Source organism: Mus caroli, unplaced genomic scaffold (assembly GCF_978045245.1).
Source record: "Mus caroli unplaced genomic scaffold, Mus_caroli_1 scaffold_6, whole genome shotgun sequence".
Lineage (NCBI taxonomy): Eukaryota > Metazoa > Chordata > Mammalia > Rodentia > Muridae > Mus > Mus caroli.
In genome coordinates this window covers 17,175,910-17,188,901 of record NW_028227261.1, presented here as the reverse complement: position 1 = coordinate 17,188,901, position 12,992 = coordinate 17,175,910, and the positions used below count along the sequence as shown (strand labels likewise).

At 53.6% G+C, this 12,992-nt stretch overlaps 1 protein-coding gene across 8 annotated transcripts in view; it reads right to left on the bottom strand.

The window, feature by feature from the left end:
* The window catches only part of Arhgef10l (Rho guanine nucleotide exchange factor 10 like), a 134,176-nt gene that overhangs the window by 26,613 nt on the left and 94,571 nt on the right, over positions 1-12,992 (bottom strand). For all 8 annotated transcript variants that reach the window (XM_029475994.2, XM_021159512.3, XM_085838757.1 and 5 more), the window contains 4 exons: positions 11,951-12,072; positions 6,468-6,554; positions 3,949-4,172; positions 2,810-2,964 (listed from right to left, as the gene is read on the bottom strand). In XM_029475994.2, coding sequence (XP_029331854.1) covers positions 2,810-2,964; positions 3,949-4,172; positions 6,468-6,554; positions 11,951-12,072 — 588 coding nt within the window. The remainder of the gene's footprint in view (positions 1-2,809; positions 2,965-3,948; positions 4,173-6,467; positions 6,555-11,950; positions 12,073-12,992) is intronic.

Here is a 12,992-nt window from a genome sequence, read left to right as displayed (position 1 = left end):
CCTGGGCAGGGCTTGAGGGGCTGTCCCCTCCACTCACCCTCCCTTCCTTCCCAACCCTCGGGAAGCTGTAAGCAACCACACGCGGTCCAGAACCTGCGCTCCCGGGCCCACACCCGCCCCTGGGTGACAGCCCATTTATCTAAGCTGCATAGCCGGTCAGCAGAGACGAAAGCCTGTCTCAACAAAGGCACCTTCAGGGTGCCAGCATCCTCCTCCCCCAGCCTCAGGTGACACAGCCTATTGGGCTTCCACAGGGGTCCAGCTCTGGCTGCTGATGGGAAGCAGGACACAGAGTGAAAGTCATTGAGGCTAAGAGGGGTCCACACTGGGGACATGGTGGGGTATCCATTGTAGACACCTGGGGAAACCTGCGTATGGAGCCTTCTCTGTCTACACCCCCAACCCACAAGGGAGGAGATTGTCACTTCAGCATAAACATCTCATCCAACACCAGCTCCAGGATGAAGCAATTCACATCCCAGACACCCCAGGCCACCAGGGGGACTCTGGAAGGGGAACTTGAGGCTGGCCTAGGGGCAGCCCAGAGAAAGCCCTGCTCCTGAGCCCAGGGGACCCTGAGGCCTCTGTTAGATCACACGGTGCCGTGGGTTCTAAGAGCTGCTGGGAATCACCTCTTAGAGGCACCACAGGGTGGCTGGGGACCCAGGGAAAGAAAGACTTCTCAGAAGCCATGACAGCCATAGCCAAACCAGACATGAGGAGAACAGGATCCTAGAGAGGGTGTGATGCCAGGCGTACCCAGCCTCCTGCCAAGGGGGCCAGTGCCTAAACTCTATAATGCTTCCCTCTACTTCCCAATGGGCTGAGACAAACTCAAGGCTCTTGTGAGCAACTATTCACCCCGGAACCTTACCTAGCTCTCTGCGGGGCGGGGCATGATGCCAGCCATGCTCCTGCCTCTGGCCTTCTGTTCTAAATGCTGTTGCCTCGACTTGTCACTTGCCTGGCCCTCACTCTCTCAGTTCTTAGCTTCAGGATCTACCTTTTTGGATAGGCCCCAGCCACTCACCCCAACCTATGAGGTAACCGGACACTAACAGGGACTCTAATCATACCTCAGGAGTCCTTCCTGCTTGGTGACATGGCTATTCTGACCTTCTTCTGTAGACTTTAAACCTCACAAGGGCAGGAGATATGTCTGTCTTGTTGGCCAGTGTATTCACAGCATACAATAGGTGTTTATGCATATCAGGGGGAGCAAATGTTTGCAGGGCAGACTCCCTGGAAATGAGGTGGAAAACCCCGCAGAGTACTCTGACAAGCTAGCAGGCTCCATCCTCAGGCTGAAGACCAATGGCTAAATCCAAAACTCCACCAAAGACTGTACTGTGTCTCCCCCAAAATCCACCCAGCTGCAGCCCTGACCCTGTACTGATCCCTCAGAATGTACTCCTCCTTGGAGACAGCAGTTGCTACAGATGTAATTAGTGGACCTGGACTGGTCCCTAACCCAGAGCGGCAGGCATCCTTGTAAAAAGGGAGATAGAGACCCAAAGGTGCGTGACCAGGGAGACATCCTCCTGAGGACTGTGAAGACCCAAGTGGTGTCCCCACAAGAGGCTACAGAGAGCCTAGCATGGGCCTTGATCCTGAACTCCCCGCTGTTTGAGCCACTGCTGTGGTCCTTAGCTACAGCAGCCCCACCCCCACCCACCTAAGCACTCCCCTGCGTCATCAGGGCTGGATGAAGCCAGAATCACGGTGTCCTGGGTGCACGCGAGGGTGGGTGGTCCCTCAGAACCTCCTGTCTAAACCTGAGCACATCTGAGCCAGGATTTACATTCACACACACGCTCTGCTCCGTCTGATGGTAAGAGGGATTCTTTTCCCTTCTTCCCCCTTTAATTAAAAACTATAAATGCCTTATCAAAAGCTAATTAAAAATACCAACATAGTGCCAAGTAGGGGGAAGAGAAAAAAAAAACCTCATTGCAAATATCCGTTTATAGCCCTGCAACAGGCTGCTAGGATAACGCAGCCTTCAGATCTGAGCTGAGCTGGCGCGAGGGAGGGGGGAGGGGACAGTGCTGTGGAGCCCTGGGGCCTCCTTGCTTGCCCCTTGGGATTGACTGAGCTTCGGGGGCTCAGGGACCAGGCATGGCACTCACAGGGCTATGAACAACCTGTGCTTCTCTTCCCTACCCCCCTACCCCGCCTCCTGCCCCCTGCCCCCAGGCTCAGTACACTGGTGCCAGGAACAGAGGTGACTCTCCAGGGTACCATTGAGGCTTGAGATGAGGGGACATCACATGCTTGACCCTGTTCTGGGAGCACTGTGCACACACCACTGCAGCAGAGCACTGCTGCCCTCCCACTTCAGACTCAGTGACTTAGCCAGCAATGGCTCTGCTAAAAAACAGCTCAAAGGTGGTGCCTCTCCTCAGCACCCATTCCGGCCTGGGCCAGGCCCACTCTGAGCTGCTTCAGTTAGCCAGAACCAAAAGAGGGGGCACCATTTTACAAAAGAAGAGCCCAAGGTGCAAAGAAGGGACACGGCTGCCACAGGGAGGAGCCTGAGCAAGAGGCCAGGTCTTTTCAAGACCACCCCCAGTCTCTCTGCCCGTGGAGCACTGACCCCCAGGTTCATTTATGGACAGAGAGGTAAGCATCCTGTTCCTACGGGGATTCCCATATGGGAAGATCAGGTCTCAGAACCCCTCCATACTGAGAGGCTGGCCAATTCCAGCACCGCCTCCTTGGTGTGCATTGTTTAATCTCTTAGCAGAGGATCCAGGTTCAACCTGGTGTCCAGATGCAACCCCATACCCACCCACCCACCAGTTCTCACCACTGGTCCGAGGATAGGCAGCGAGGGTCCCGTCCTGGAGGCCGGCAAGCAGGTAGAAAGGGCTGTGACGAAGGCAGAGTACAGGCTGCGGGCCTGGGCTCTTGCAGGTGGCCAGGCACTGGGTACCCGTGTCCACACTGCCATACAGCAGGATGCTGGAAGGAAAGATGGTATCACTGTGACTCACGGGCACCAACCTGCGTGGAGCTTCACTTGCCTGGCCTCGTTTCTCCTACGGGAACCCTGGCTTCTGTCACAGGACACATTGGAACTCGTTGTACTTGTCCTGGAAGGGCTAGGACCTCAGAAACGGGTCACCATGTCCAGTTTGAGGTTCCAGGGATGGAACCCAGCCTTCATGTCAGCTGTGCAAGTGTTCTCCCCACTGAGCCACACTTCTAGCTCCCCTGAAATGGTGTTAATTTGTATTACATTTGTATTGAAATTTATCTTGACTCAAAACTAAAATTAAAGGTATTCCCCAGACCCCCCTCCCCCACGAAGTCCAGGCCCTGACTGGGCACCAGGCTACAGCCCCAGCCTGGACTGCAGGGAGGTCAGTGTGTCTTTCTACTACTTCTCCTCGGAATGCTGGCTTCAGTTCCTCCTTGTGTGGGAGAAGGGGGTAGGGATAGCCCCCAGGCTGCAAGGTCACTATGAGAGATTCCCTCAGCATGTGTGAGGCACACAGTAGGTACTCAGAAGACACGCAATCTCATTCTACAGGACACAGCGAAGAGCAGAGATGCAAGGAGATTCTCTTGGACAGTCTTCTCATGATTAGATGGGACTGGCCTTCTTGTACCTACACAGCCTGCACTGGGACGGGCTTGGCGGTGACCACTAAGCCTCACTGCCTACAGGAACCTGAGACTCAACACCTCGACAGGGGGAGCTTCCCCTCAGACAAGGACCTGACTCAACATGGCGTGTCTAAGGACACACAGCCTGGAAGTGGTGTCAGAGGTTTGGGGGGCCGTCAGCAATGACATAAGCCACTCCTGACACATTGGCTGTCTCCAGTCCCCATCCTCCTGGTGACACTGAGCTGGGGAAGGCTGCTTAGGTTAGCGGCCCACAGAGCTGGACTTCCTGCAGCCATCTACCTGGCAGGGCAAGCTGTCTCTGCTCATCCTCACCTGCCATCCTGCAGTCCGAGGCAGACAGTGGGATGCACTGTGACCGAGGGATCGGTGGCTGCCCGGCTCTCCTCTGCACCCTCAGCCTCCTCCTCCGGATCTGGAATATACTCTATGCAGAGCACAGGGGCTGCCACTGGGAAGGACTTGACCGTGCGTGGTGAAGGCCGGTTCAGGGAGAAGATCTCCACCTGGCCACCAGCACCCTCCTGACCACCGCCAACCTAAAAGCAGAGGCCCGGAGAAGCTGTCAGGCTGCCACACAGACTCATATACACAGACACACACACACAAACACACACACACACAGATACACAGATACACACACACAGAGACACGGAGATACACACAGATACAGACACATACACAGACACGGAGATAGACAGATAGACACACACACACACACACGGAGATACACAGACATGGAGATACATACACACATATACACACATACAGACAGACAGACACACATATACAAACATATACACATACACACACATAGAAATATACACACAGACACATAGACAGATATACACAAACACATAGATACACACAAACACACATATACACAGATACAAACACACACACATAGAGATGCACACAGAGACACACACACATACACAGACACAGAGATACACACACACACATAGATATACACAGATACACACACAGATACAAACAGACACAGAGATACACACACAAACAGATACCCATACATACACAGATACATAGACAAACACATACACATGTACACAGACACATATACATACACACATAGAAACATACACACATACACATAGACACATAGACACACAAATACACATACACACACAAACACAACACACAGTTCTGAGGGATACACGCACAGCACACCTACACAAAGATACACAGACACACACACACAACACACAGCTCTCAGGGATAGTGATGGAGAGGAACTCTCTCTTTCCTGTCCACACACACACCCTGCACTGCTCCCAGCCACAAGGAAACAAATTAGTTTCAGGGCCAAAGGCAACCAAGCAGCAAGTGCTACTGTAAAGTGGGTGCAGCCCACACAGCTCCCAGCTCCCCCTGCAGAGGCCTCCCAAGCAGTATCCAGTGAGCCCCTGGTCTCTTTAAAGTAACCCTCTGCCCTGCTCAGTTTCACTTTTGTGTTGAGTTCATGGTCCACATCCAAGCAAGGTATACCTGTCAGGGGAAGGACAGGTGCATTATGCACGCATGCATGTGGTGGTTGGGTCAGTGGGTGTGTGGAAGGATGGATGGATATATGGATCATGGATGATGGATGGATGGATGGATAAATAGATGGAAGGATGGATGGATGGATGGATGATAGATGGACGGATGGAGGATGGATAGATGGATGGATGGATGGATAAATAGATGGAAGGATAGATGGATGGATGGATGGATGGATGGATGGATGATGGATGGATGGAGGATGGATGGATGGATGGATAAATAGATGGAAGGATGGATGGATGGATGGATGATGGATGGACGGATGGAGGATGGATGGATGGATGGATGGATGGATGGATAAATAGATGGAAGGATAGATGGATGGATGGATAGATGGATGATGGATGGATGGATGGATGGATAAATAGATGGAAGGATAGATGGATGGATGGATGGATGGATGGATGGATGGATGGATGATGGATGAATGGATGGATGGAGGATGGATGGACGGATGGAGGATGGATGGATGGATGATGGATGGATGATGAATAAGTGATAGATGAGTGATGGAGGATGGATGGATGGTGGGTGGATAGATGGATGGAGGATGGATAGATGAATGAATGCGTAGGAAGATGGATGAATGAACAGATGAAAGATGGACAGGGTAAGTGGATGCACGCATAAATAAATAGATACACAAGGCGCTAGATGATAACTGGGAAACAGTGAGGGAAAACAATCAATATTTGTACTGCAGTCTGAGGTTAAGACAAGGCACAAATGCACAGAGATGGGAAGGAGTGTGCGCTGGAGCACGGCCAGGAACTATGAAGCCAGACCTCAGACAAGAGGACACACACAGCCAAGGAGCAGAGAGCTGAAAGTCAGGGTTTTGCTGAGAACCTCGGAAACAGAGGAGTGAATGGGAGCTCCACTAAGATGAGTAATAGTGCTGGGGGATGCCTGGCCCCTGGGTGAGGCCAGGAACCCCGGCCTCCTGGGACCCCGGCCTCCTGGGACCCGGGCCTCCTGGGACCCGGGTCTCCTATGACCCCAGCCTCTGAAATCCCGGCCTAAGCCCAGCTTCCACTCTTCTATGTCCTGGAGGTCTGGTTACTTGCGAACTCTCCCTGAGTTCCGTTACAATGGATGAGGCTCTACCACCCACCTCCAAGCCCCAAGGTTCCTAGAAGCCTTTGATGGGGCTGCTACTTTCTCAGAATCCTTCCTGGGTGTCACCTTCTCTGTCCCCATCCTAAGGACAGGCCACCACCACCACCACCACCATCATTGCCACCCCAAGCTGGGCAAAGGGCACTACTCACCCAAAGGTAGCCCTGTGGAAGGGAAGTGCTGACAGCTGAGAAGCCCAGCAGGGGAGAGTTAACAGGACTGTGGACCAGACCCCCAAGCTGTGGAGACAGAGACAGTATAGTTGGGTTAATCGGTGAGGTTACCTGACCTCTGACAGGCTTCTGAGCCCATTGGCCCCCAGGTGAGAATGTGACACAGGCCACACCCAGCTCCCTGTGCTTCATATTGGATCATCGCCCTTCTAGAACCTTCTGTCCAGAAAGGGCCTGACTAGTGCTCTGGAACCAGGCAGCTTCTAGATAAGGTTTGTTGAGAGCCCCTAAGCCCCCTCCCTATACAGGAGGAGAGTGCCCGCTCCTGTACCCCCAGGGGCCTCCTGCAAGGTTCCATAAAGCTGGGGGGGGGGGTGTGAAATGTGAGGAGCTGGAAATCTGCATCAGTATCTGTCAGGAGGATGCACTGGGACAGGGGCCTGGGCGGCTTGCCTAGGGAACCCATGGAAACCAGAACTTGGTCGGCAGTCACCTATCACTGAGTGCCACTGGCTGCTTACGTTCCCTCCTGCTGGGTGGCCTCTCAGAGCTTTGTCTCCTGAGCTGATCTGGAAAGCCTGGCTCTCCAGACAGTACAGAGAGGGCGGTGAGCCAGGCTGGAAGGTACTGTATCAAGGGACACACAAACATTGGGCCTTTTCCCAGACAGGTGCTGCCCTCTGCTGGTGAAGAGTCTGCAAGTCCGGCTCTGCTGGGACACTCTAACCAAAATTCCTAACCATCCTGGGCGAGAGAGCCAGACCTCCTCATGTAGCAGTCAGACGGAAGCTCAGAGAGGGGACAGGGATGGCTTGAGGTCACACAGCATGCTATGGGCAGAGGCAGGACTAGAACTCTCTCTACCTGGAAGTCCCAGGACAATGGCCTCAGTGTTACAGTGTCCCACACTGAGCGAGAAGCAGCCAGAACCTCTGCGTCCATGTCTGTGCTGGCTGACAATGACGTCATAGCCCAGACGCAGGCATCGCCACGGCAATTCCCGTGGGCCAGGTGGGTGGCAGAAATGGGTCTGAGATGGTGGTGACAACCATGGACTTCCTTAAGGGACACTTGTCCAGACCTCAGGCTTGCTTGTAACAGGAAGCCGACTCTAGGAAGCCAGGCACACGAGAGAGGCAGGGTACTAGCTGGAGAAAGGAGGCAGGCTTTGCATGGAGCTAGCCTCGGCTCCAAACCTACACCATATACCAGCTCCCCGTATGTAAGTGGGGACCTGACATCTGGCTGGGATGCTCTTAGGGCCTGAAGAAGTTAGCTAAACAACATGGAGCACAGGCCTGGATGCCCGGCACCCAGCAGCCCGGAGGCTCTCAGGGCCTGCATTGAATTCTTCAGCCCTTTGCATGAACCACAGCTGAGTGACTACACAGCCAGCAGGTCAGCGGATACAGCTTGAATGGGTTCTCCAGAGGCCTGTGTGCTAGGAGCCTGGTCCTCAGGGTAGCAGTGCAAAGGGGCAAGACCTTTAAAAGGCAGGACATAGAGGGAGGTGATTAGATGCTGGCAACATCATCCCAAGAAGAGATGAATGCAGTTCTCATGGGACCCCAGTTCATTCCCTTGAGAGTAAGCTGTCACCCAACGAACCAGCCTGACCATGAACCCTGCCTTCTAGTCTCACCAAACACTGGCCTCCACATGTGATGCTATCATAATGCTATGGCCCTGAGACCTTACCAGGGAAAGGACTGGGGCTGTCTGAACTTGAGCTGTCCAGCTTCCAAAACAGTGAGGCAAATAAACCTCTTTTCTTTTTACAGTGTCTAACCTCAAGTATTTTGTTATAGCCAGAGAAAACAAACTATTACCAGTTCTGGCTAATGTAGGCTGGTGGCCATCAGAACAGAGGCTCTCGACCTAGGAATCTGAGGACTAAGTCGTCTGGCTATATGCCCTCTGTGGGGCCAGGCTACAACCCCAGTGCTACAAGGCACTCAAGCCTCAAGCATCTCAGAGAGCCTGAGAGATGGCTTGGCAGGTAAAGGGGCTTGCCGCCAAGCCCAACAACCTGAGTTCAATGCCCTAAACCCACGGGGGAGAAGAAAATGGATACCCAAATGCGCACCATGGAAAGCGCCCCCACAAGTAAATAAATAAATAATGTAATTTTAAAAACTTAAAGCATTTCAAAATGGACACACTCTACCCTCCCAAACCTGTGGCCTTCAGACAAGCCTGGTTTGTGGCATGTCCTCCCCTGACCTCCCGCTGCCCCTACTTTGGAATGGAGTCAAGAGCCCAAAAAGAACCCTCAGACACTCCAGTGGTCCACAGCCTGTGGGAACCCCCAGGGGACCTGCTGGGATGTTCACCTCTCTTCCTTGAACCTTGAGTGCATCGGACACAACTGCATGTGCATATGTGTGCACAGAAGTGTCTGAAGGTCAGAGGTCAACACTGTCAACACTGGGTATCTTTCTCAACTAACGTCCACCTTCTTTTTTGAGACAGGGTCTCTCAGTGAGCCTGGAACCCCACCTGTCTCTTTCCCCCACCACTGGGATTGCTACAGGTTAACAGTACACACCGATCTCTTTTATATGAGTGCAAGGATCAAGTTCTTGTTAGTGTGGGAAGCAGTTACCACTAGGCCATCTCTCCAGACCTTTAACCATACAATTTAATCCTCACTGTGACCCAGTCAGGGGGGGCTCAACTGTCTCTCTGGTTGGTACTAAAGACGTGATGTTACACTATGAACTACAATGCTTTCCAGTGTCACACGACTGGGGCATTCCAGGCCAGGAAACAACTCTGGCAGGAAGGCTCCCAGTCTTCGCCCTTTTCCAATGGCCAGCTCCTCTGAGACGGGGGTCTGGCACAGCCCAGCATGAACACAGCTGTCCGCTCTGAGGACAGCATTACTCTCAACCCCAGGAAAAGCAGAATTCAACACACACTTCACCGAGCACTTACAGGCCAAGGTCTTGTCTGCCCAGGAAAGAAGCGAGGCCAGCAACTCCCTTGCCCAACTCCAGCCTCCTCAGGGGAAGAAATGGGCTGGCTGCCCACTCCTGTGGCCACCTGAGAGCCCGAGTGAGTGGGAGAGAAGCTTGGGCAGCCGCCTGCATGCACATCTGTTCCCTCAGTAATTGGACAAGGCTGGCAGTCTCCGCTCTAATTCATCCGGCTGCCAACGCAGCGCTTGATGGGGCACAGCTGTCTGGGCTAGGTAGGAGGCGGGCTGGGCTGAGCTAGAACAGCCCAGGAAATACGGCAAGACAGGCTCTGGCGGCTCCCCCAGGAGCCCCTTCCTTCAGGCCCATTACCCATAGATATTCATGCCTGTCTCTCTCAGCTGATGTGGGGCTCCTCTGCCAGCCCACGTGTTCTGGAGCCCTCTAGCTCCAAGTGAGGAGACACACGGGCCCTCACTCATCCTCCCGGTTCTAGACGGCAAAGGAGACAGAAGTCTGCTCGGGGACTCCACCATCTCTCTCTGACCTATGACAGTTCACTTGGGTGTGGCCTGTGTACCTGCAGAGGCCACACCCCAGGGCCACCCTTGGCTAAACAATGCAGGATCGACCCAGACAATCTCCCCTCCACGGACACTGGCTTCCACTCCAAGGCACACAGGTAAGCCCCACTCTTTCATTATTTCCCTTTAAAAAGGCCCAGGCAACCCATACTCTTCAGGATAACTTTCCTTTTAACGATTACATGGGAGAGTGGAGAGATGGCTCTGCAGATCCGTTAAGGACACTGACCGCTCTTGCAGAAGAACTGGGTTCAGTTCCAAGCACCCACACGGCACCGCACAACCATCTGTAACTCCAGCTCCAGCTGCATCTGATGCCCTCTTCTGGTCTCTGTGGGTACTGCATGCATGTGGTACACACACAGAGAGCATGCCAGCAAAATGTCCATACACAGAAAATAAAAGTGATCAAATCTCAAAGAAGAATTAGATAAACTTTAGGTATTCCGAGGCTTTATTCTTTATCCTGATTGGGTGGGGCTCGCTCGGCAGCAGGAGCAATAGCCTTTCTCAATTTCCCCTGCTCCCAGCCCTGGCCTCCAGGGCCCAGGCTGGGCCAGCCTCTGGCAGGGCCCCTGCACTGGACTCCAGGCCTCCTCTTCTATGCACAAAGCCCCCCTCCACGGATTCAAATCAAGTTCTAGATGACACCACTGCCTGCCTTGGGTCCATAGGGACTCTGGGAACGAAACACTACAAGACTCTTGCTGTCTCCCTCACCCAAGGGGTAGCCTCATCACCCAGAGCCAACAATCCCCGTGTCCCCTCCAGAACTCACATTGGAATGTAACGCCCACCATCACAGGACTAGAAGATGGCTCCTTTAAGAGACAATTAAGCCAAGCTCAGTCCTATTCCCTGCCTTCCCTTTTTGATTTGTCTGCTCCATATTGATTTGGCCACTTAGAATGTGGGTCCCCAGGGCCCTCTGGGGTGTGTGTCATTCTTGCTATATGGATCTCTGTTTAATGCCACCTCCTCGGGGGCCTCCCTGAACTTGCTAACCGCGTAGCCCCCATTTCCATGCCTACTGTGTCTCTTCTCTATATTCCCTTCAATTCCCTTCTGCGTGCTGAGGTCCTGCCCATCTTTGTCCACTAGTCTGAAGGCCGCATGAGGCGGGGACTTCATACGTCCCGGTCACCACTGCACCCCCAGTTCTAGTATTCAGTAGGTGCTCAGGGATGACCCGTGAACAGACAGATGAACGGAGGAATGAACGATGAACTTACATCGCCAAGGTGCTCTGTCAGCTCTTAGCGCCCCAGTCTACAGCCCAGCCCGCACGGCTCCTGCGACTATTTATCTGTGCTGGGTCCCACGCTCGCTCGCCCGTCCCAGAGCTCAGGGTCCTCATCTGCTTGGGAGAGGATAGACAACGGTTGCTCCAGATGGAGGGGCGGGCTCTGCCAGGACATAAGGGACAAGTGACGGCTGTGGGGGCGAGCTTCCTGGTGGTTAATACCATGGAGACTGTCATCAGGTGAAACCAACCCCTTACTGACTGTCATTTTGGCTGGGCCTTCGTCTCCTGTGAAATGCCGTTCTAACCACTATTATAAGAAGTACAGCTAACACAAGAAGAATGCAGTGGGCAAGTGAGAGGGTATAAGTGTCACAGAGCATGCCAGGATGAGGGCAGTCCCACCAAAGCAAGCCCTTTGACCTGGTGGCGTCGGGCACAGTCCAAAGTCAAGGCTTCAACAGATGAGGTTGCTAGTATCCACTATCACAAAATAATGGAATTTTCCACCCCGTGACCCATGCTGGTCATTCTCACACAGACCTCGTTCGTTCAGCAGAAAAGCTAGCTCACAGAACAAGAACAAATGGCTTGGGCCCCTGGGTCTCTTAGCTGGACTGAGACACTGGGCGAGCCTTTCCAGCTGTGACAACTCTACCTAGACACTGGTTCTCCCAGGCAGGGCCTCCACAGCTACCATGCGCCGGGTCCACTCACCTGCAGACTGAGGGTCCGGGAGGAGAAGGCGGGGACACAGCAGGCCAGGATGGGGCACCAGAACGGGGCTTTGCTTTTCTTGTCCTCATCGGGACACAGCCATCCTGGCTGGTTCTCCTCCCCTGCAGCGAGAGCAAGTGGGTATATGAAACTAGTCAGGGTGTGAGCCCCAGCAATAGCGACTGGCCCTCAGCCCTGGGAGTCATCGCAGACCTCAGCAGGCTAGGTCGCACGGTGACCTCATTGCTCTGATCAGTCCCCCACCCCGCATGCCGGTTGGTCAGAAATGAAGCTGAGCATTGGGCTATGAACCGGTCTATGGACCACGGGCAAGGGATCTGGGAAACCGGAGGGCAGAGTCCCAGCCTGACCCTACCATGGATCAACCTTTGCAGACACTCCAACCCCCTGAGTCTCAATTCCTTTGCCAGTGAAAGGGTGAGTGGGCTGGGGAGACGGTCAGTAGGTAAATTGCTCACTGTGCAAGCATGAGGGGCTGATTCAAATCTTCAGCACCCCTGTGAATGCTGTGATAGTGAGTACCTGTAACCCCGGTGACAGCAGGTATAGACAGACAGACCTTAGGGGCTCAATGGCCATCTGGTCTAGCCATAAGCGGGGTGGAGATGAGATTTAAGGCTAGATCTAGATTTATGGCGTGGCTCCATCTATGGAGCATTTGCCTAGCATGCAAGAGTTCCTGGGTTCTATCCCCAGCATGGAATGAATCAGGTATAGTGCACACACCCGTAGTCCAGCCCTCAGAAATGGAGTCAGGAGCATCAGAAGTTCAAGGTCACCTCTTAGCTCCACAGCAAGTTCCAGGCCGGGACTGGACCAGGTGAGACCTGTCCACTGAGTGGAACGGGAGTCTTTGGAAAAGGCTAAGCAAAGGCTTTGGACTTAACAGTTGGTGATACGGGCAGATCCACACCAGCAGACATTGCTTTCTCATTCGATGGGGAGGCTCTGCTCAAAGGCAGCCTCCTCTGAGACGCCCTTCCCGACCACTCTGGCTATGATAGTCCCTCTGAGTGTCACC